General features: G+C 43.8%; 1 protein-coding gene across 6 annotated transcripts in view; it reads left to right on the forward strand.

Annotated features, from left to right (window-relative positions):
* Positions 1–2,512: 2,512 nt before the first annotated feature.
* Positions 2,513–22,272, forward strand: part of TCP11L2 (t-complex 11 like 2) — a 46,570-nt gene continuing 26,810 nt past the window's right edge. The window contains exons 1-6 of one of the 6 annotated variants that reach the window (XM_034934386.3): positions 2,513–3,242; positions 4,081–4,219; positions 11,033–11,224; positions 14,359–14,494; positions 18,323–18,443; positions 21,271–21,491. In XM_034934386.3, the coding sequence (XP_034790277.1) occupies positions 11,068–11,224; positions 14,359–14,494; positions 18,323–18,443; positions 21,271–21,491 (635 nt within the window). In that variant the 5' untranslated portion in view covers positions 2,513–3,242; positions 4,081–4,219; positions 11,033–11,067. Of the gene's footprint in view, positions 3,243–4,080; positions 4,220–11,032; positions 11,225–12,290; positions 12,433–14,358; positions 14,495–18,322; positions 18,444–21,270; positions 21,492–22,272 lie in introns of those variants that run through there. The other 5 variants (XM_055096076.2, XM_003832550.5, XM_008957984.5 and 2 more) reach the window with 5 other exon arrangements.

Below are 22,272 nucleotides of genomic sequence, written 5' to 3' on the forward strand. Positions count from 1 at the left end.
TTCTCTAAGTGGTTCAAAAAAGGTAAGTTAGAAAAACTAGGTATAATAATATGTCTTCTTCAAATAAAATGCTAATTATTTTACTTCTAAAGAGGTTGCCTTTTCAGATTTTGTTGTTTTTTTTTTTTTTCCTCAGAAAGCCATAAACATAACCTGAGCAGGGAAGATTTTGTGTTATGACTGTCTGAGCCCTCTGAGCAACAATGTGATACAAGGCTCATTTTTGAGGGAACTGCCTTATATTTTACAGCACTCCATTTTTTCAAAGTGTTGTTTTTGTTTTGTTTTGTTTTGAGATGGAGGCTCGCTCTGTCGCCCAGGCCGGAGTAAAGTGGCGTGATCTTGGCTCACTGCAACCTCCACCTCCCGGGTTCAAGCGATTCTCCTGCCTCAGCTTCCAGAGTAGCTGGGATTACAGGTGCGTGCCACCACGCCCAGCTAATTTTTTTGTATTTTTAGTAGAGACAGGGTTTCACCGTGTTAGCCAGGATGGTCTCGATCTCCTGACCTTGTGATCCACCTGCCTCGGCCTCCCAAAGTGCTTGGATTACAGGCATGAGCCACCGTGCCTGGCCCAAAGTGCTTTTATACACAAGTCAGGCCAAGGGCAGTTGGTCAGGTAATTCACAGAAGGGTTTTCAGATAGCAAGTTATTTAACATTAAAGTAACAGAAGATAGTATTTCCAGCATCTTTTCTTATCTCAGCTTGGTTCTCTGATGTTACCCCTGCCACTTCCACATCAAGGTTTGTACTAGCACATGTTGAAACTTGCTTTGACAAAAGCTGCTTCCTGGTGGCTTTGAGAGCTACATATCTGAACTTTAAAAGAAGTGTCATGCCTAGGATCAGGCAGCTGGTCACTCCAGTATAAAGGACAACTACCCTGACTCATGGTCACCTGCTCCAACTTATGTCATAGCTCAAAACAATACTTAAATCCTTACAAAGCTAACAAAGGAAGTAATGTTGCCATGTGTCATTGTCACAGAATTACCAGAAGTTTGGGGGATTTGGGTGTTCATCTTTCTATTGTGGAGTTTTTAGGGTGGTGATGGCAGTTGTGTGGTGGTTGTCATTTGGCAGGAATTGAAATTGGAGGCTTCTGTCATCCTGATTACTTATCCAACGAATGACACAAATAAGAGCATGTTTGTAGGGAAGAACTCAGGTGGGGACAGCACCTTCTATTTAATCTCTTAACCTGTATTATTAGGTTGTATATTTTAGGAGAAGAGAGGAAAGTGGCAAAAGGAGGCACAGATACAAATTTATACAGATCACCAGCTAAGTTTGGCCACAGTGGTTTGCCAAAGAGTTTCAATAACTAATACTTAAGAGTGCTTACTGTGCACCCTGCTAAGCACTTCACATGCTTTATTTCACTTTATCCTCAAAATAACCCAAGGAAATAGCTATCATTGTTATCCCCAGAGACCAAGATCTCATGGATAGTGAATGTCAGAGCCAGGATTGGAACCATAGAGGAGTCTGTGTTGTAACCACTGAACAACTGACTTTCTACCCTGCTTTAAAATGTTGCCTGTTGTTTGTTGTTGTTGTTTTTGAACGGTGGTGACCAATCTGCCTCCACAATCCAGACATAATTTCGGCACTAAACAGAAATACTTTAGTCTATACAAACTTCATGTAAGTAGTTCCTGCATGAAACTACTTCCCAAGTAATACAGCACCGATTTACACCTGGCAGAAGGCATAGTTTTGATGTGAACAGTTGGGGGAAGCTTGTTTCTCTACACCCTCAAGCACGCCCACAGCAGGAGCTGAGCAGCAGGCCAGACGGCACAGAGCCCTCCTGGGACTGGTTATTTACATTAACCAAGGTGGAAACTTCTCCCGGAGATAGGTGCTGCCAAGAACCCTAGAGGAAGTAAGACGCTTTATCTTTTGCACGCACACCAAGTCTTCAGAGGGCCTGGATGGGTGTGACTCCAAGGAGCTAATCGTCCCGTGCAGGTGCAAATCTGGACCCGTGTTTATGTGGAGGTGTAGACGCAACTGGAGATGACCCGGTTAGTGGCTGACGTGCGTGGGAAAGCCCACCAGCAGCGTTGTTGGTTGGGTTGTCTCTGTAAGTGTGGACAGTGTGTTGGTGGGCACCCAGTTCCGACTGCCCCGTCTAGACAGGGGTGTGCGGGCACTCAATGTTCCACGCGCGGCCGGGAGCTCGCAGTGTGGTCCATGCCAGTGCGCCTGGAAGCCCAGGGGATCTGTCCGGCACTCCACTGGAGGCTTGGCCCGCGGCTTCGCCCACCTCCCCAGAGCCCCGCTCGGCCCCCGCTCCCCCCGCTCGGCCCCCGCTCCCCCCGCTCGGGCCCCGCTCCCCCCGCTCGGGCCCCGCTCCCCCCGCTCGGGCCCCGCTCCCCCCGCTCGGGCCCCGCTCCCCCCGCTCGGGCCCCGCCCCCAGTGCCCTGGCAGGCCCCGCCCCCAACGCCGGGCGCTCCCGTCGGCTCGGCGGCCTCAGTTCCGTAAACACTTCTCACCCCGCCCCCGGCAGCCCGGACCGCACCACTCGCCGCGCGGGGGAACCGTGCCCTCTCGCATCCTAAACACCCTCCCATCCGAGCTGTCCTCGGCCTCTCTGGTTCAAACTGACGAGACTGTTTCTCTAATAGGTTCAGTCTGTGAGCGCTCGGCTTTCGGAGACTGAAGGGCCCTGGATCCCCTTGCCCCGTCGCGCCGTCGTCCCCCCGCTATCCGGTTTTGTGATGGCCGCGCCGTGGCTGCCTCCCTAGAGTCCCTCAGGGCCCTTTAAATACCGCGTTGGGGGGGACGCTGGGGCTGGGGGGGGGTTGTTGGGCTGGTGAGTTTTCGAGGTGACTGTGCTGTGCTCGGTGAGGGGACGCCCAGAGAGCCCTGACCCGGGGTCACTCCGTCGCCGTTCTCCTCTTGTCTACGTGCTGGACCCGGTGCGTATCCATCACGGGGGAGGCGTTGCCGGCTCGGAGGTGACCGGCCAGGTCCAACGGAGGGGACACCGCTGCAGCCCGAAGGCTCCCCTGCCCTATCTCGGAACTCCATCCTGGGATGGCGGGGTCAGGGGCCATCAAGCTCGGCTCCTAGTTCATGTCTTCCCACTCCGCGTCCCCTTGTTTGACCTCGAACTGCCGTCCCGCGTGGGAGCGGGGAGCGGGGCACCGAGTGGCCGCCCCGCGTGTCGGGGTGGACACGGACTTCGGGCCTCGGAGGCCGCTTCGCCGCTGTTTAAATCCTGCTGGACAGGTACCAGCGGCATCCCGCCATCAGGGGCCCAGGGCACCCCCTTCCCCCACACTCCTCGGCCGGGCTGGAGTAGGGAACTGAGCCAGGGTAGAGGCCGGGCGGGCCCGGCAGCGTGTGTTTGGGATTTGTTGCCGTGGTTTCCCCGGCACTCAGCTCTGCCTCCGCCGTCCCCTCCCCCAAGGGTTTGTTTTGACAGGAAACCTGGTGCTGCTGGAGGGGAGGGGCGGCCAGAGGACGTGGGCGAGGTCGTGCAGACTGCTGCTGCGTCCCCTTGCCGGGACCTTTGGTTAAGGGGAAGAGGTGGAGAAATGCCGATTGGGCCTGGGCTCGAACGCTGGACCCTCAGGTGTTGCTTGTGCTTCCCAAAGCTGCTACTGTAGGTGGCACCACTGGGGGTAATAGCAATGATTTGAGGTGGCACATGGATGAACATAGTTACTTGTTTTCGTTACTATTAAGAAAATCTGTTCCATTAAGTAAGCAGTTTCACAATGATAGAGTTTCCTTTTAAAATAAATATATTTAAATGCAAAAATCTAGTCGAGATAGAGACGCGGTTACTAAATTATAGTACAGGTAAGGAGGGCGACGTAGAAATAGTCATGAAGAGTGGCACTCAAACGACTTAAGTTTGGGAAATCTTAGATGGTTGTCCTGCTACCTTAACTGTGAAGAAACTGGACAAGTTGTCCTTGTCCCCATTGGGCGTCTCAGCACCCATGGTCACCAGCCCAGTCAGGGACTTTGCTCTTCTTACCTGCCAACGGATAATGAGTTTATCTCAGTGGTTCCCACTTGAGGAGGCTCCCTGCCGTGGTCCTTTTCCTCTCTTCTCTAGGGATTTCATGCATCACCCTGACAGCCAGTGGAAGTTGCCTGATTTGAAGAGGCCCAGGGCCGAAGATACCCAGTCATGTGTGGAAGCAGCTTCAATGCCATTTTGTGAGAGGTTGAGGGCCCCAGAGGGGGAAGCACAGGTATTAAAACAAAACAGACCAGCAAGTGTGGGAGGAGTGCTTTCAAATGTGAAAAGTGCCAGGAATCCTTCTCCCTGATGCTGTAATGCCACGTGTAACGTGAACATCTGCTTTGTAGACAGTGACTGGCTTGTTGGCTTTTATCTAGCTCTTTGTTGGTTCTAACTTGATGAAGACCAGTATTGTCTAGATGAATGGTGTGGGCCCCTATCCCTCTGCTCTATGGTTTTTGCTTTGCTGTGGATGAATAACTTTAGCGCTGCTATTTAAGACTGATTCTAAAGCAGCATTTTGCAGAAGATGGAAATTTTTCACATCATGTGCAATTTTTTTCTTTAGAGCCCAGACTTAGTCCTCTGACTCCCTTCCCTTTACTACACATATGTGAAGGCTTGTCCTTGCAGCTGACCTCGATCTGGTGTTGAAGGATGGTACACACTAGAAGTTTCTTGACATTTCTTTTTTGCGTGAGCTAACCTTAACTGGATGGGTTCAATTCCTCAAGGCCCTGCTGGGTAATCTGAATATTTCACTCCAAAATGTTTATGACTGTAAGCAGTTAACCTTTTTGCTAATATGTGGGGTTTAACTAGGGATTTTGCGGTGCATAAAGAATGGCTCCCTCCTAGAGGATTTTCTGTCACTGTAGCGGGGTGGTGGAGAATTGTTTTGGGTGACGTACTCCTTCAGTGATGCCCTTCACAGAATAGCACTTGAGCAGCCATACCAGGATAAGATCAGCTTGCTACCACATGCGCAAGCGTCCACATGGTGATGGGTAGATGGATTTGGCAGAGTGGGAGTGGAAAGAATGAGCAGCACACCAAATTTTCTCCAGCCAAACTGGAGTGGTAGAGAGCATGGGTTTTACGGATCCGCTTCCTGGATTTGAGTTGTGCCTCTACACTGCTGTGAACCCTTGGGCAAGTAACGCAACCTCTCTGGGCCTCAGGATCTTATTATAAAATGGGGATAATACTGATACATTAGCTAACAAAGTTATAATGAGGATTCAAGGAGATAAAATATATAAAGAACTTATCATAGAACAGTTATTGAGTGCTTATTACTACCTCAATAATAAGCACCGAATTACTGTTAGCTGTAATTGTTGTTATTTGCTACACGTGAGTTTCTTTAAGCTCATGGAACTGTGGGTCTTTGCTAGTTTGAATTTTTGGTGCCTTGCAAATGCACTGAAGTAGGCACTGGGAATTGGAGAGGAGAGTCATCGCTTCCACCAGCAGCTTAAAATCTAGTGGGAGACAGATATGCACACAAGTGTAGTACTGTAAGTGACTGCGTAATGGGAATATGAGTAATGTGAGTGAGGCAGAAAAGAAGGAAAACTCAAGGTGTCTTATGAATAGGAGTGTGGCGTAATTAGTTCATGCAGCTGTACTCACTGAGCTCCTGCTCTGGCCCTAGCGGTATTCTAAGCTCTAGCTGGCTCATTAGATGCAGTGAGTGTAGCTATCAGGGAAGGTTACCTCGTGGTTGGTGACATTAAATTTCAAATCTGAATGACAATAGGGAGCCAACCACAAGGAGATCAGGGAGAGGAACATTTCAGGGGGAGAGAATAGCAGATATGAGTTCCCCGAAATAGGAAGTTTGGCGTGTCTGAGGAACCCAAAGAAGATCATGAAGGGTTAGTGGGAGAACACTGCAGAATAAGGTGGGCAGAGTTAAGATCACAGAGGGTTGTAAACCATGGCCCAGAGACTTAGGAAAAGGGAACTCACCTAGGGATGAACTCTTAAAAAGGATTATCTATTTTGCCTTTTCTGTTGGTCTCTGGCCTATTTCCTGTTTTATTCTTTAGGCACTGTTCAAGAAGGACATCAGGACAAGCTTGACTGTCTAGAAGAGTTCTTGTAATAGAGTGGTATTTAAGCTATCACAGCAGTGGGCACAATCAAAATTTCAAAACTGCAAGAGGTTGGACTGTTCTGAATTTGAATCTTGAAGTTTCAGTTCAGCCTGTCATCTTCTCTTTTAACCTTCTATTTGGAAATACTTTCAAACTTACAGATAAAGTCGTGAGAATAGTATAAGGAATACCATATTGTCTACCTTTTTCTCAGATTCACCTATTAAGATTTTGCTCTATGTGCTTTATTATTTTTTCTCTCTTTCATTTGAATCATTTGAGAAAAAGTTGTATATGTCATGGCCCTTTATTCCTAAATACAAAACCACAGTACATTTCAACTTCAGTATATTTAACATTGGATAACAGACAGTAGATTCAAATATTGTTAACAGTGCTATTGATTGACTGATACTGTCCTTTACAGCATTTTTGCTTCAGTATAGGATCCACTCTAGGATCACCTATTGCACTCGGTTATCAAGTGTTTTTTTTTTTCATCTGGAACATATTCTCAACCTTTCTTTGTTTTTTATGACATTACATTTTCAGAACTTGTAACTTCTTTTAATAAGAATAAAATAATAGTTGACATCCGTCAGGCACTTACTAGGAGCTTAAGTACTTGACAGATACTATTTCAGTTAATCTTCACAACACTTCTACAAGGTGGATACTATTATTGTCCCATTTTACAAATGGTAAGTTCTTTGTTTCTAGTCAGTAAATAATCAAGAGGAGCCGGGATCAAGAACCCAGTCCACCTAGCTCCAGAGACAATGTTCTTATGGCTTCAGTGACATGTATTATCATCAGTGTATCTTTGCAGTTCTGAACCAGTGCAGAACTATTTGCAGATAGAGTTGCTGCAGAAAGGAAATCAGGAAGTAAAGCTGCACATGAGCTGAGGAATCACAAGCAAATTAAAAACCAATCTCCTCTCTATCTGTAGTGAAATACAGCACTAGCCCCTTCAAGTCCTTGTACCCATTCACACCTCTTAAAAGTCAGTAGTCTTACTACCATTCATTTATTCAACAATAAATATTTGAATAAATATTTGAATGCTTGCTGCATTCCAGTGATTGGTCTCAGAAGAAATGACATTATATTTATTATCACAAAATGATGGAATAATACAATCAAAAATGTGAATATGACAGTACTTTTCTTTGAATAGTGACCTGGTATCATGTTGGAGGCTTTGCTTGGAGTCATCTTCAGTCTTTTCTGTTGACTTTACCTTTGACCAGTGATTAAATCCTCCAGGTATGATGAGATGTGATGTTTCTGAAAAGTTGTTTGATTTACTTGTGAGTTGCAGTGGCGAAGGTTAGGTAGATCTAGGTTTGCATAAGGAGTATTACCTTTCTTAAAGATACAGCCTGGTTTCATTATCATCAGTCTAAAGGATAATCCAAAATAGTTTTTAAAGCAATCTAAATATCCTCAGTGCCTTTTGAATCAAGTAGGTTTGTCCCCAGGTGACTTACTTGGAAACTCAAGACCGAGAAAGGTAAGAGCAGGTATGAAGGAACTTGCGGAAGACCATTCACACAGTGATGGGCCATTCGCTTTTGGTTTTTGTCTGTCAAACAAGTGTCAAGAGTTCTGTTCTATGTTAACTACCAGCCTTGTTTGTCTGTTGAAGAATATGGTGTTATCCTGACATAAAACTGTTCTTCCCTCCAGGGTGTTTAATTCCTGAGGCAATGATATTAACAAAAAAAAGCAAATAATAGAAAACATTTGTATACTGTTTACTGTGTCAATGACTGTTCCAAACACGCTGCATGTATTGGGTACCTGAAATCTCACACCAACCCTATGAATTAGGTATTCTTAGTAAGCCTATATGAGGAAACAGACAACTTTTTAATAGAGTAATAATGGGCATTTTGGCTGCAAATACAGGTTTCTGTTTGGATACACTAAGGCCCAGTTGTAATGTGGAGGCTTCTACCCACTAAACAAGAGTTTCTAAACATTTTGAAGCTTTTAAATTTTCCATTGCAGCCCCTGTGCCAGGAACTCTACCTCCAGTGAATTGCTGGAAGAAAGTGTAGTTTCACATTGTTAAGCATGACTGCCATAAGCACATTTAATTTCTCAGAACTTCTAGTGATGCCTCATGGAACTCTGGGTTTGGAGCATCATATATTCCTTGCTGAGAGAAACCTTATGACTGGCCCAACCTCTCAGAAAAATGTGCATAAAGTCACACGGCACATTAATGATGAACCCAGGCCACAAACCCTGGACTCCTGACTCCCAATTATTTTAATCTTTGCACTTTTCTGCCTTGTTAAACACAATTAAGAAACCTACCAAGTGTGCTATCCAGCTAAAGTAGAAAAATGAAATGGACAGTTAAAACTATTAAGCTAGTTCATAAATTCTCATGGCTGGAAGCTCTTATTCACTTTCACTTGGAAAAACAGCCAGAGCTCATTTGAGGGCAACGTAGTAGAGAAAAATTAAGAGCAGAGCATGCATAGCACAGCGGTTACATTACGAGGGAATAACTGGGGGAAAAAATGACTTAAAGTGGAAACAAACTTTAAGATATTCAAATAAGAGCATGACAAGGACCTGAGAATTTTGAGGTTTAAATCTAATAAGATAGGCTTAAGCAGTAGATTCTCTGCTCTAAGGCTTGGGCTTTGGCAGTACCAGGCTGGTTAACGTGTCATGATATCAGGTTGCAAATGTTCTGGTTGAAGCTGTACCAAATGAGATTCAGGGATTCTGATTTAGCTGACACTGAATGAATACTTGTCATATACTTGGCTCTGGTCATGGACAAGACACAAACTCTGCTTTATTAAGGAGATTCAGAAGTAGCCATGGGAAGAAAGGAACAAGGAACTAATGTACAAGGAACTAAGCGCTGTCATGGAGATACAGGAGACGCGCTGCAGACATACCAAGAGGAGTGCTATTCACTTTGGCTAGAAGCAAGGCTTCCTGGAGAAGGTAGAATTTGCAAGAAATGCCATCAGTGGGACATCAAATGTTGGCAAAGAGAGGAAGCAAACTAGAGGGGAGGGTGAACATTCCATTTAGGATTTGGGGTTTGGTGGCAGTGAAAGGTTTGAAGTAGCCCCTTTTCTTCTGTCTTCTCTCGCCTTCCCCTGAGCAGATTGGAGTTTAAGCTCAGGTAGAATTTAGTCTTCATGAGTTAGAGGAGGCTGTTTCACCACTGAGGATGCAAGGGCTCAAGAATCTTACAGCCAGTGTTCGTGGCTTTGGGATTCTGGGATAAGGTGAGTGTCTCCACTCCACTCCTTGCCCTTCAGCCTGCACAAGTGGACTCTAGTGGTTTTCTGCTTGCAAAAGTGGTGGGCTCAGCAAGGATACATTTCTGTGGCAGGATTGAAGACGGTTGTTTCGGTGAGGCAAGGCGCAAATGGCCTTAGACCTTTCACCCTTATTAGATCCCTCTCAGACTCATCCTTGTCCCCATCGCCATCCAAGGAATGAAAAAAATTACTCTTTTTCTCTCAACAAAGGCTAGTGCCCCTTCTCCCACTCTGCTAATCCTCAGCCTGCCTCTCCTTTCTTGCGTTTTCTCAACAATGCCTTATTCCCCCTTTTCCCATCTAGTAGCATTCAGTACACAGTTTTAGGTAGCTGGACTTGAGAACCACAAGAATAGGGCATTGTCTTTGTTTGGTTACTTTCCCCGGTGCTCAGTGCTCAAGTAGGCACTTGTTGAATATTAATGGAATCATTGAAGAAACTGCAGGCATTTTCAGACATACTATACATAGTTGTGGTTTCCCATTCTGGCCGCTTTAAAAGCACTGCATCCCTCATTGCATGGGCTGGTTTAGGTTTAAAAGGATTCAGTGAACTCTTCCTCTCATTATTGTCCATCCAGGATTTGAGGTGCCTTTCTCCTTGAGCCCGGGTTTCCCCTTCAGTGTCAGGTGATACCATATTCACATCAAGGTCAGCTCCCTCACGGGCCTGGCTGGTGCTCCTGGGCCCAAGGCCTGGTCATCCTGTGTGCCTGTGATCTGCTTTCTGGGTAGTGTCCAAACCTGACGGCCCTTCCCTGCGAAGGATTCTCATGTCCCAGAAACACTGGACATAGACACCAAGGGACTGGTTTTATCGTGTAGTAAATCCCCTTATCCCTCTGAGTCTGTTCCCCCACTTGTGAGTCAGGATCCTACATGCTTGTGCACTCATAGGGTTGTGATGGGTACTTTGTAAATTGTCAAATCCTAACCATATATCAGGTCTTAATCTTCGTATCACAGCAGTTCACGTGGAAATGGAGGGGGAAGAAGCTAAAGACTTGCCAGCCAGAGGTTTCATGCGGTCTTCCCCTTTCCCCAGGAGGTTCACAGAAAGCGTAAAGAGGCTGATTTCACAGCTATTTTATCTGAAACAAAGCAATAGGAGCAATAATAGCAGCTAACATTTGAGTACTGTGCCAAGCTCTTTAAGATGAATTCTATTCAATCTTCTGGCAACCCAATGAGAGGTTAGTCTTTCAGTCCAGTTTCACTATGAGGTAGGTAGTTAAGTGACCTTCCCAAGGTCTCATGGCAAAAGGCAGAACAGAACGAGAGATCTGACCCAAGTCCCACACTCCCGCCTTCTCATGTTTCAGCAACCCAGGAGGAGAGAGCATGTGTCCTGCATCTTTTTTAAAAGGACCTGCCATTACTTAGAGCTTCACATTTATAGTGGGTGTGTCCTGAGTAAGCTCACACCTATGGCTGTGGAATCCTTTTTCAGAAAGGCAATCTCGATGACCTAGTGATCTGGCCTAGTCCGGCCAAGGTGCTGGGGGAAGGATGAGGTCATCTGGGGGCCTTTCCAACACAGTGACACTTGTGGGGACAGTTGTCTACACTGGAAGAAGCATCGGTGGTGCCTGTGGAAGTACCACAGAACATTGACGCAGGGTCTGTTTGTCTGTGCAGGTGCTACCTTTTTACCCGCACTTAAGTGACGCAAAATGCCCTTCAATGGCGAGAAGCAGTGTGTGGGAGAGGACCAGCCAAGCGATTCTGATTCTTCCCGGTTTTCCGAAAGCATGGCTTCGCTCAGTGACTATGAATGCTCCAGGCAGAGCTTTACAAGTGACTCCTCCAGCAAATCCAGCTCTCCTGCTTGTGAGCCAATGGGGGAGCAGGGGTTGTGGGTGGCAGGGGTACTTCTAGATATGTGTTGGATTTGAAAACTCAGAAACGCCTGAGAGCAACAGACTTCCCCTCCTTTCTAGATGCACCAGAATAGCACTGCAGAGGCACTGCAGCTTTCCGGGACACATTCTCAGAAATAAATAGCCACTAAAGTTTACAACCTGCTGATTTTTATTTTGATCACTGCTTCCGATCTGTTTCGGTCTGATGATAAGTCAGGACTTCAACCCCATCTGTCTTTTCTCCCAAACAGCAGAAAGCCATTCCTTGAGATTACTTCTTAGATCCCCACTGAAGGATAAATTCAAATTGGTCTTTTCTGATTATTCCTGATTTACATTGAAGGAAACTGGCCTTCATTGAAAGGTCAGGAAGGAAGTGAAATAATCTAAAGGGTTTCATGTTGATTTCAAAAAAATATTGTGCAAATCACCCCAGGAAGGTACCCACAAGGAGAATTACTACATTAGGGGTGTGAGAAAGAGTTAAAAGAGAGGCCACAGCAAAAGGAGATATCTTTTTCCCATTTTTGCGTGTAGAAACTAGAGATGGGTAAAGCAGATGTGTTTGCCTTTTTTTTTTTAATTGGCACTTTATTTAGTAAATATAACACCTTTAACTGGCAAAGCAAATGCAGGAAAAAGCAACTAATGTTTAATATGCTGAACTGTCCACTTCTTACAAATTGCTTCATTTGTATTTTAAATTTTTACATTCTCATTTTTTAAAACTTAGAAGATACATAAGAATAGAGAAAAGAAAACATTGCCTATGATATCACTCAAAGACGACAGCTGGCAGTGCTTTGCCGTATCTTTATCCTTCACATAGACATATGTGTGTATATGTGTGTGGACTCTTCTTGCTTAGTATTATAACTAAAACATTTACTCATGATTACATGTTTTTGAAACATTGGTTTTATGAATACTTATTACTTTACCAAGTGAATGTACGGTAAACTTAACCATTGATTAATCACTGGACATTTAGTTTCCATTTTTTTTTTTTTTTTTTTTTTTGCTGTTATAAATAGTGCTTTATGAACATCTTACTGCATGAAGCCTTTCTGGAAAGACTTTTGGATATCACTGGATTATTGGACCAAAGTAAATAGACATTTTTAAGGAGAATCTTGAGTCAGACCTGGCAAAAGAAATTAACAGCAGCCACCCCAGGTTTCTGTGCCTTTTCTCACTCTTTATACTGTATGTGGTGTTGTTGCATCTGACACCAGGGTACCTAGGCATCCTGAAGAAGGGTTTTACCAATTCTGTGTATCACCTTTCTCTTCTTCCTCCTCTTTCCCTGATCCTCCTCCTCATCTTCTCCTAAAAATTAGGTAGCCAGGCGCAGTGGCTCACGCCTGTAATCCCAGCACTTTGAGAGGCTGAGGCAGGCAAATCACCTGAGGTCAGGAGTTCAAGACCACCTGGCCAACATGGTGAAACCCCATCTCTACTAAAAATACAAAAATTAGCTGAGCATGGTGGCATGCACCTGTAGTCCCAGCTACTTGGGAGGCTGAGGCAGGAGAATCGCTTGAACCTGGGAGGTGGAGGTTGCAGTGAGTCAAGATTGCACCACTGCACTCCAGCCTGGGTGACAGAGCAAGACTCTGTCTTGGGAAAAAAAAATAAATTAGGTAGTAAAGTATTACCTGTCACTGCTGTTGTTTGACATATGATTTTAATTAAAAGAAGCTAAGATTTCCAACAGTGATTTTTAAAAGACATGATTTATTAGAATAGTTTCTTAGTATAATCTTTAGAAATAACTCAAATTCTTCATTCACTACTTCCTACTGAGAAGTAAAATATCTGGCTTCTCAGATTTATTCTATTTTACTTTTAATTATGTAAATTTATTGAGTTCTTACTATCTTCTTCTTTACTTAAATTATCTCATTCAGTCACCTCAGGCCAACCCTGTGAGGAGGAAGGCTATGCCTCAGTGAAATCCAATGATAAATACCAATTGGCAAAACTCAGAGTGAACCTAAGCGTTTATACTATACTGCCTATACATTTAAAAATTACAGTTTTTGGCTGGGTGCGGTGGCTTACACCTGTAATCCCAGCACTTTGGCCAAGGCAGGCAGATCATCTGAGGTCAGGAGTTCGAGACCAGCCTGGCCAACATGGCGAAACACCGTCTCTAATAAAAATACAAAAATTAGCCTGGTGTGGTGACATGTGCCTGTAATCCAGCTACTCGAGAGGCTGAGGCAGGAGAATCTCTTGACCCCAGGAGGTGGAGGTTGCAGTGAGCTGAGATTGCACCACTGCACTCCAGCCTGGCAACAGAGTGAGATTCCATCTCAAAAAATAAATAAATAAATAAATAAATAAATAAATAAATATTACAGTTTTAAAAATCAGTTATTTCATATTGAGTTTACTTAATGAGACTTCTGAATTACAGAATAAAAATAATTTTATCAATTTCCTATATAATACATAAAATAAGTGCAGATTTCAATGGGCACTAAAAATGAGGTAATTTAATTTTTTTTTTTTTTTTTTTTTTTTGAGACGAGTCTCGCCCTGTCGTCCAGGCTGGAGTGCAGTGACACGATCTTGGCTCACTGCAAGCTCCTCCTCCTGGGTTCACGCCATTCTCCTGCCTCAGCCTCCCGAGTAGCTGGGACTACAGGTGCCCGCCACCATGCCCGGCTAATTTTTTTGTATTTTTAGTAGAGACAGGGTTTCACCGTGTTAGCCAGGATGGTCTTGATCTCCTGACCTCGTGATCTACCTGCCTCGGCCTCCCAAAGTGTTGGGATTACAGGCGTGAGCCACCGCGCCTGGCCTGGTAATTTAATTTTTAAAAGTAACTTATAATGGGCCTATATTAATAAGTTGGTCTCATAAATATTTGAGACAATGTTATCAAATATGGTAACTGAAGCTATTGAAGGAGTTCTTAAATTTTTGAAGCCTTTATTAAGTGAGGGAATTCACCTATTTTAATATATAGTCTCCTGACTTATAAAACTCTGAAGTATATACATTCTGATAAATTAAACCTTATCTGCATCAGGAGGCTTCGTTGGATGACAACTTTTCTTCCACAACATTAACTGGCTTTTGTTTTTCTTTCAGCAACAAGCCCTCCAAGGGTTGTAACATTTGATGAAGTGATGGCTACAGCAAGGAACTTATCAAACTTGACTCTTGCTCATGAGATTGCTGTAAATGAGAACTTTCAATTGAAACAAGAGGCCCTCCCAGAAAACAGGTAACCTGGGGGCATTTGTTGTATATAAACTGCTGAAGATTCTGTGTGTGTGTGTGTGTGTGAGAGAGAGAGAGAGAGAGAGACAGAGAGAGAGATACACACATATTTACACTGATTCCTGGAAGTTCTTGTATAATATCCTCAGGGGTAAACATTTAGTTCTCTAACAAGGTCTTATACTTGTTTTAAAAAAATTCTCGCTGGGTGTGGTAGCTCACACCTGTAACCCCATCACTTTGGGAGGTGGAGGCTGGAGGATTCCTTGAAGCCAGGAGTTTGAGACTGGCCTGGGCACCAAAGCAAGACCCCATCTCTGTAAAAAATAAAAATAAAAATATTATCCAGCATGGTGGCATGAGCCTGTAATTACAGATACCTGGGAGGCTGAGTCGAGAAGATCATTTGAGCCCAGGAGTTTAGGGACTGCAGTGAGCTCTCATCATGCCACTACACTCCAGCCTGGGTGACAGAGCAAGACCCTGTCTCAAAAAAAAAAAAAAAAATTCCTGTTTGTGACCAGCCCGGCCAACGTGGTGAAACCTCACCTCTACTAAAAACACAAAAATTAGCTGGGCATGGTGGTGGGGCGCATGTAATCCCAGCTACTTGGGAGGCTGAGGCAGGAGAATTGCATGAACCCAGGAGGTGGAGGTTTCAGTGAGCCAAGATCGCACCACTGCACTACAGCCTTGGCAACAGAGTACTCCGTCTCAAAAAACAAAAACAAAACAAAACAAAACAAAAAAATTCCCCTAGGATACATATTACCCATAATCTTTAGAACTCAGTTTATATGTCACTTCCTGAGGGAAGCTTTTTCTGACATTCCTGAACCCCCTAGACTACAATTAATCCCTTTGCTACAGACACCTGTAGCCCTTGCTGCCTCCTTTTTGTTAAGAGGTCTTATAATTTTATGTTTGATGTCCATCTTCCCCACTTGATTGAAATGCACTATTTATGGAGGAGCTATGTCTGTATTGTTTGTTGCTGTATCCCTATTGCCTAGCATAGTGCCTGACATACAGTACAGGCTCAAGACATATTTGCACATTGATTTATTGAAAACTGATACTCAGGTTCTGAAGAATAAATAAATGCACCTGAACTGTCAAAGTGCTAAAAGTAGGCAATCCAGAAATGTCTGGAGGTAGGAATCATAGCTGCAAGAGGCACTTCCTGGTTAACCTCGCCCTCCGACCTCTAGTTGGAGCCACCCCTTTGGATCCTACTTCAGCCTTTCTGGAGTCAGTGGCTCACAGGTTTCCTGAGACAAAGAGAAGAGGCTTGAGACTATTATTGCAGATCAGTTGTCTTTAGAAGCAAAGTTGGTTCATGGATTGAATTTTCAACCTTACAGTACCAATTATAAATCCTGAGGTATTCTATCAGTTAAGACAACTTAGAATATTTGATCCCATTCAGAACTTTTTCATTTGTTTTAAAGCAGGAAAAGTAAAGGAAGTCAATGTAATAACTTTTCTTCTTTAAAATGTGGATCATAGTCCTCTTGGGGATGTTGTTCATTTAATATTAACATTTTTTAAGCTTGCCATGTATCGTGGGTGTATCTGTTTGGTTTCCTTTGGTAACTGCATTTCGCCATGACCCTTAATACCAGCTCTACTGCTACAACCCTAGGCTAGGCCACCGTCATCTCTGGCCTGGACCCTTTCAGTCCTAACTGGTTGCCGTGTCTCCATTCTTAGCCCCCAACAGTTTATCTTCCATATCCACACAGTAGCCTTAATGATCTTTTTAAAGAATGAACTATGTTAGATGATCTCTTTGCCAAAAACTCTTCAATGGTTTTCAATTACTCAGAGACCAAAAATCTAAGCATTTTCCTATGGCCTGGATGGCCCCACTCCCCTGACCCCATCTCAGTGCTGTCCCTCCTGCTTGCTGTGCTTCAGCCACACTGGCTTCCTTCCTTACCTCAGGGTTCACCAATCTGGATCTTGTCTCAGAAACTTTGTTCCTCTGACTTCTTCTTTTTGAATGTTCTTTTCCCAGACCTTCACATGGCTCTTTGCTCTCCCCTTCTGAGTCTGAACACAAAGGTCACTGACTTAAAGAGGCTTTTTCCCACCATCCAGTGAAATCAGCACCCTCTCCGTAACTGTGTACCACATTGTCTTATTCTTTCTCATAGGTCTGAAATTGTCGTATTCATTTTTAATGTATTTTTTGCCTTTTTGTCCCTGCTAACATATAAGCTTTTTGAGGTCAGAGACTTTCTTTTCACTGTAGTATTCCCAGTTCCTAAAACAGGGCCCTACACATATTGGATGTTTAATAAACATTTATTGACTAATACAAATGAATTTTTTGAGATGGAGTCTTGTTTTAAAGTTAAAATTTGTATTTTTTATGAGGTAAAGCAAAAGACAGGGCATATCTGTACTTTAAATTCAAAAGTGGCGAGTACAGGCCATAGTGAAGGCATTTTAGGCTCAGACAGACTGTGGGGTTTGAATCCTGGCTTTGCTGAGACCATACCTGAACCTCACACTTCCCAAGAATAAGATGGGGGCTACACTACTCACTTCAAATGCATACTCACTAGCATAAAAGTGCCTTGCACATAAATACTTTGATACTATGGAAAATATTAATCTCTCTTCCCTTCAGTTTCTGCCATGGCTAGAAAATGTGAGCAAGGGAAACAAAGTACAGAGTTAGGACACATTGCCTTTGTTTAAAGATAAAGTCTTAGGCGGGCGCAGTGGCTCACACCTGTAATCCCAGCACTTTGGGAGGCTGAGGCGAGCAGATCACCTGAGGTCAGGAGTTTAAGACCAGCCTGCCCAACATGGTGAAACCCTGTCTCTACTAAAAGTACAAAAATTAGTTGGGTGTGGCGGTGCACGCCTGTAATCCCAGCTACTTGCGAGGCTGAGGCATGAGAATCACTTGAACCTGGGAGGCGGAGGCCGCAGTAAGCTGAGACTGCGCCACTGCACTGCAGCCTGGGCGACAGAGTGAGACTCTGTCTCAGAAAAAAAGAGATATACTTATCAAATTATGAATTCATTCACCATGCATGCATTTGTTAAGCAGTCATTATATATCAGGCACTGTACTAGGCACAATGGTAAGTACCTACCTGGAGGACTTATGGCCTCTGCTTGGGAAAGGTATATAGCTCTGTGGGGAAAGAGCCTTGTCAGTAATTACAGTGGAGGAACATGTGGTTTTCTAAAAACTATTGCTAAATGGTAGAGAAGTTAGGTAGGAATGTGTATTTTAACGTGCACCTATTTTAAGGGATTGACATAAGGGGTGAAGCAAGGTGGCCACTTATTCTATTGTGAGCTCTTCCTAGGAAGGCTTCTATTTCACCAGTTTGGTCTGGCTAACTTTAAATGGGACACCTAAGTCTGAAGTTGGCAGGCATTCAAATGCATGTGCCCTTGGGGCCAATCTGTTCTATTCCATGCCATGAAATTTCAGCTGGTGAGGAAGAGCAACTTTGCCATCTCATCCCAAAAATGTAGAACAAGTCTAAAGATCTATATAGAAGGGTAGCTACATAAATTATGAAATCTCTTTAGGACAGAATTTCATGAAGTTATTGAAAGCATTTTCAAGGTCTAGGGGAAACAAGACAGAATGTTAAATGAAAAGTATATATTTTGTATATATGCTCTTAGCTATGTTAAAATAATGCATTCAACAAGAAAAATATTAAAAGATTAATGGATTAAGGACAATTATTCTGTTTTTTTTTTTACATTTTATAAGATTTCTACAATGAGGATGTTTCTTTTATAATCAGGAAAAAGTTATGCTTATTTTAAAAAACAATTCATTTTATTGCCATAGTTTGGCTGGTCGAGTGAAGCACATTGTTCACCAGGCCTTCTGGGACGTCTTGGATTCAGAACTAAATGCTGACCCTCCTGAGTTTGAACATGCCATCAAACTGTTTGAAGAAATCAGAGAGGCAAGTTGCTTTGTTGTCTGTGTCAGTTAGCGTCTTGTCTTACTCCAGGTGGGCTGCTATAACAGACTGGCATAGCCTGGGTGGCTTATAAACAATAGAAATTTACTTCTCACAGTACTGGAGGCTGGGAAGTCCAAAATCAAAGCACCACCAGATTCGGTATCTGGTGAGGGCTCACTCCCTGATTCATAGATGGTGCCTTCTTGCTGTGTCTTCACGTGGCAGAAAAGGCAGAGAAGCTCTTTAGGGTCTTCTTGTTGTTTTGTTTTGAGACGGAGTCTCGCTCTGTTGCCTAGGCTGGAGTGCGGTGGCACAATCTCGGCTCACTGCAACCTCTGCCTCCCGGGTTCAAGTAATTCTCCTGCCTCAACCTCCCAAGTATCTGGGACTACAGGCTCATGCCACCATGCCTGGCTAATTTTTTGTATTTTTAGTAGAAATGGGGTTTCACTGTGTTAGCCAGGATGGTCTCAATCTCCTGACCTCATGATTCGCCCACCTTGGCCTCCCAGAGTGCTGGGATTACAGGCGTGAGCCACTGTGCCCAGCCTAGGGTCTCTTTTATAACGGTACAGTTCCATTCATGTGGACCTCACCCTTATGACTTAATCACCTTCCAAAGGCCCCATCTTCTAATACCATTCCATTGGGGATTGGGTTTCAACATATGAATTTGGGGACAGAGGAAAACACAAATATTGAAACTATAGCAGTTTTTTCCCCCCAAAGATTGTTTTATGTTCTTTAGTATTGGCCACTCTTTTTCAAAAAAGGATCAAGTTCACTGGCAGAGTTTCCCCCTGCACCTCCTGGAGTAGCGTGAAGGCTGGAAAAATAGTGCCATGGACACAGCTTAGGGTGATGCTAAAGCGCAGAGACTCTGGTTTAGTGACGGGTTCTCTCTTTAAGTCTCTCTTTCCTGAGTACTTACAGGGTAGTCATAAGAACTAAATGAGGTGACAGTTGTAATGTTAGCTAACATTTACAAGGCGCTTGCTCTATTCCAAGCACTAGATTGTTCATTTCTTCTTATCAGAACACTGTACAGTAGTTGCTCCTGTTATTCTTATTTATTAAAAATCCAAGTTTTCTGACTCATCCAGGGTCACACAACTTTGTGGGGTAGAGAGGGACTTGAACTGAGCCATACTGGCTCAGAGCGCAAGCTCTTAAGCATCTACTGTATGGATAAGCACAGTGTCCTCTGTAACTGAATAATCAATAAATAGGCTGCTTGTATATAATAAATATTCTATATGTAAAATATACTTAATCGACCCCATGGGATATTTTCATCTATCCTTTTTTAAAGAGTTCTTTTGGAGCCATGATCTGCACCTTGTTCTTTCTTCCCTGAACTTTTACCTGTAGACGTTTTGAAATGCAGCAGATCCTCGCGTCATATTGATTTGTTCAACATTTTTTCTTTATAATGTTGATGAGAAAAAAGATAGATTCCAGCTGGGCGCGGTGGCTCATGCCTGTAATCCCAGAACTTTGGGAGGCCCAGGTGGGCGGATCACAAGGTCGGGGGATAGAGACCATCCTGGCCAACATGGTGACCCCATCTGTAACTAAAAATACAAAAATTAGCTGGGTGTGGTGGTGCACCCCTGTAATCCCAGCTACTCAGGAGGCTGGGGCAGGAGAATCGCTTGAACCTGGGAGGCGGAGATTGCAGTGAGCCAAGATCGCACCACTGCACTCCAGCCTGGTGACAGAGTGAGACTCCATCTCAAAAATAAAAGAAAAGAAAAGAAAGAAAAAAGATAGATTCCTAGCTGGGGCTGCCATCTGTGTGGAGTTTGTATGATCTCCTCATGTCTGCATAGCTTTTCTTTGGGTACTCTGGTTTCCTCCCACATCCCAAAGATGTGCATGTTAAGTTCATTGACAAGTCTAAATGGTCTCAGTCTGAGTGAGTGTGGGTGTGTGAGTGAGTGCATCCTGCAGTGGAATGGCATCCTGTCCAGGGCTGGTTCCTACCTTGTGCCCTGAGCTGCCATGGTAGGCTCCTGCCACTTGCAACCCTGAACTGGAGTAAGCAAGCTGGAAAACGAATGAATACAAATTATTGTAACATAAAAATTCATAAAGTCTTCGATAGTCATACAGATGCATGACAATAAACAAGGTGTCATGAAAGTGCTCAGTGAGCCTGCCATAATTATTATTTATTTTTGAACTGTGTGGTGGTAGGAGGTGTTCCTTAAGAATTTTTGTTTGCAAACATTTCTTCCCCAATTTAACCCACCACCATGGCAGCTGTCACTCACTGATTCACCAAAAATTGGGTCAATCATTATCTTGTTTTTATTAATTTTTCTTGTATGTATAGCTCACATTTATCTCAGTGTTTAATATTAGAAGTGTTTGGGGTCTTTATTTAGAAGTTTGGTGATTTTTTTTTGTGACCAGAAATATGCCATAGAAACTTAACCGTTGTTTATATCAATTAGCCTATCTTAAAATTGGTTTCATTATATATCATTTCACTTAAAGTTGCAATTTCCAGGAACCTGTCAGCAATATTAAGTAAGGACTTACTGTGCTTTCAGTAATCTTGCTTCCTTGCTAGCTGTTTTTATTCTGACAGGAGCAGGAGTTTCCCATGGTGGGGGCCCTTTAATTCAGAAGATAGACCTTGCTATTTAGGGTTGAGACACTGGAATGCTCCTCTGATCCACCCATGCAGTCATTGCCAACTTCTGTGGCATCTGAGGCACTAAAATGTGGGCAAAGAGCTTGGTCATCTAGACACTGAGGTGAAAAGTGACAGCTTTTATTCACATCATGATGCTGTTAATTTTTATTTCTTTCCCTGTAGATTCTTCTCTCTTTTCTCACTCCCGGTGGCAACCGGCTTCGCAACCAGATCTGTGAAGTTTTGGACACAGACCTCATTAGGCAGCAGGCTGAGCACAGTGCTGTTGACATCCAAGGCCTGGCCAACTATGTCATCAGTACGATGGGAAAGCTGTGTGCTCCCGTGCGAGATAATGATATCAGAGAGTTAAAGGCTACTGGCAACATCGTGGAGGTGCTGAGGTTAGCACTTTTGCTGTTTGCATTTCCTAGAGTATCTTTGAGTTCATTCAGAAGGGAAGTTGGGCATCAGGGAACACAGAATAACAACTAGTACCCCAAATAAATTACTGACCCTAGAAGAAAACCATATAAGCAGAGACCATGTCAATTATTTACTGTATGCAGAGAGTTTTCACATAGAATGATCTGACAAGGTTGTTAGTTGGCACATAGTGGGCCCTGAAGATGCAATGATGAAAAAGACAGATATAATCCCTGACTCCAGGGAGTCTAATGGGCAGAGAGATCTTGAACAATTAATTATAATTGTGATAAGTGGAAGGGGAAGTAGAGGGTCTTAATAGAGCCTCCGACAAGGGACCTAATTTAGTCAAGGCTTCTTTATTAGTTAGGGTCACTAGCTGCTATAACACATAAACCCTAAATTCTCAGTGGTTTATCCAGTAAAAGTTTGTTTCTCATGTCACAGTCCAATTCAGGGGTCCTTGATCAGACAACCCTCCACGTGTCATCCAGGGACCCAGCCTCCTTCTGTGCTTGGCTCTACCCTTGCTCAGGTCCTTAGAGTCCTCTCCATTCAGCTGGCAAATGGGAAAGAGACCATGGGGAAGACATATGCAATATATAGCCACCTCAGCCCAGAAGTGACACATTCCCTTTGACCATGACTAGTCACATGATCCCACCTAGATTGAAAGGGGAGTTGAGAAAGGTAGTTACAGCCTGGAAATACTTTTCACAGCCACAAATTTACACTGCAGGGAGGGAGATTGGGCCTTTA

Source organism: Pan paniscus, chromosome 10 (genome assembly GCF_029289425.2).
Source record: "Pan paniscus chromosome 10, NHGRI_mPanPan1-v2.0_pri, whole genome shotgun sequence".
In the NCBI taxonomy this organism is placed as follows: domain Eukaryota; kingdom Metazoa; phylum Chordata; class Mammalia; order Primates; family Hominidae; genus Pan; species Pan paniscus.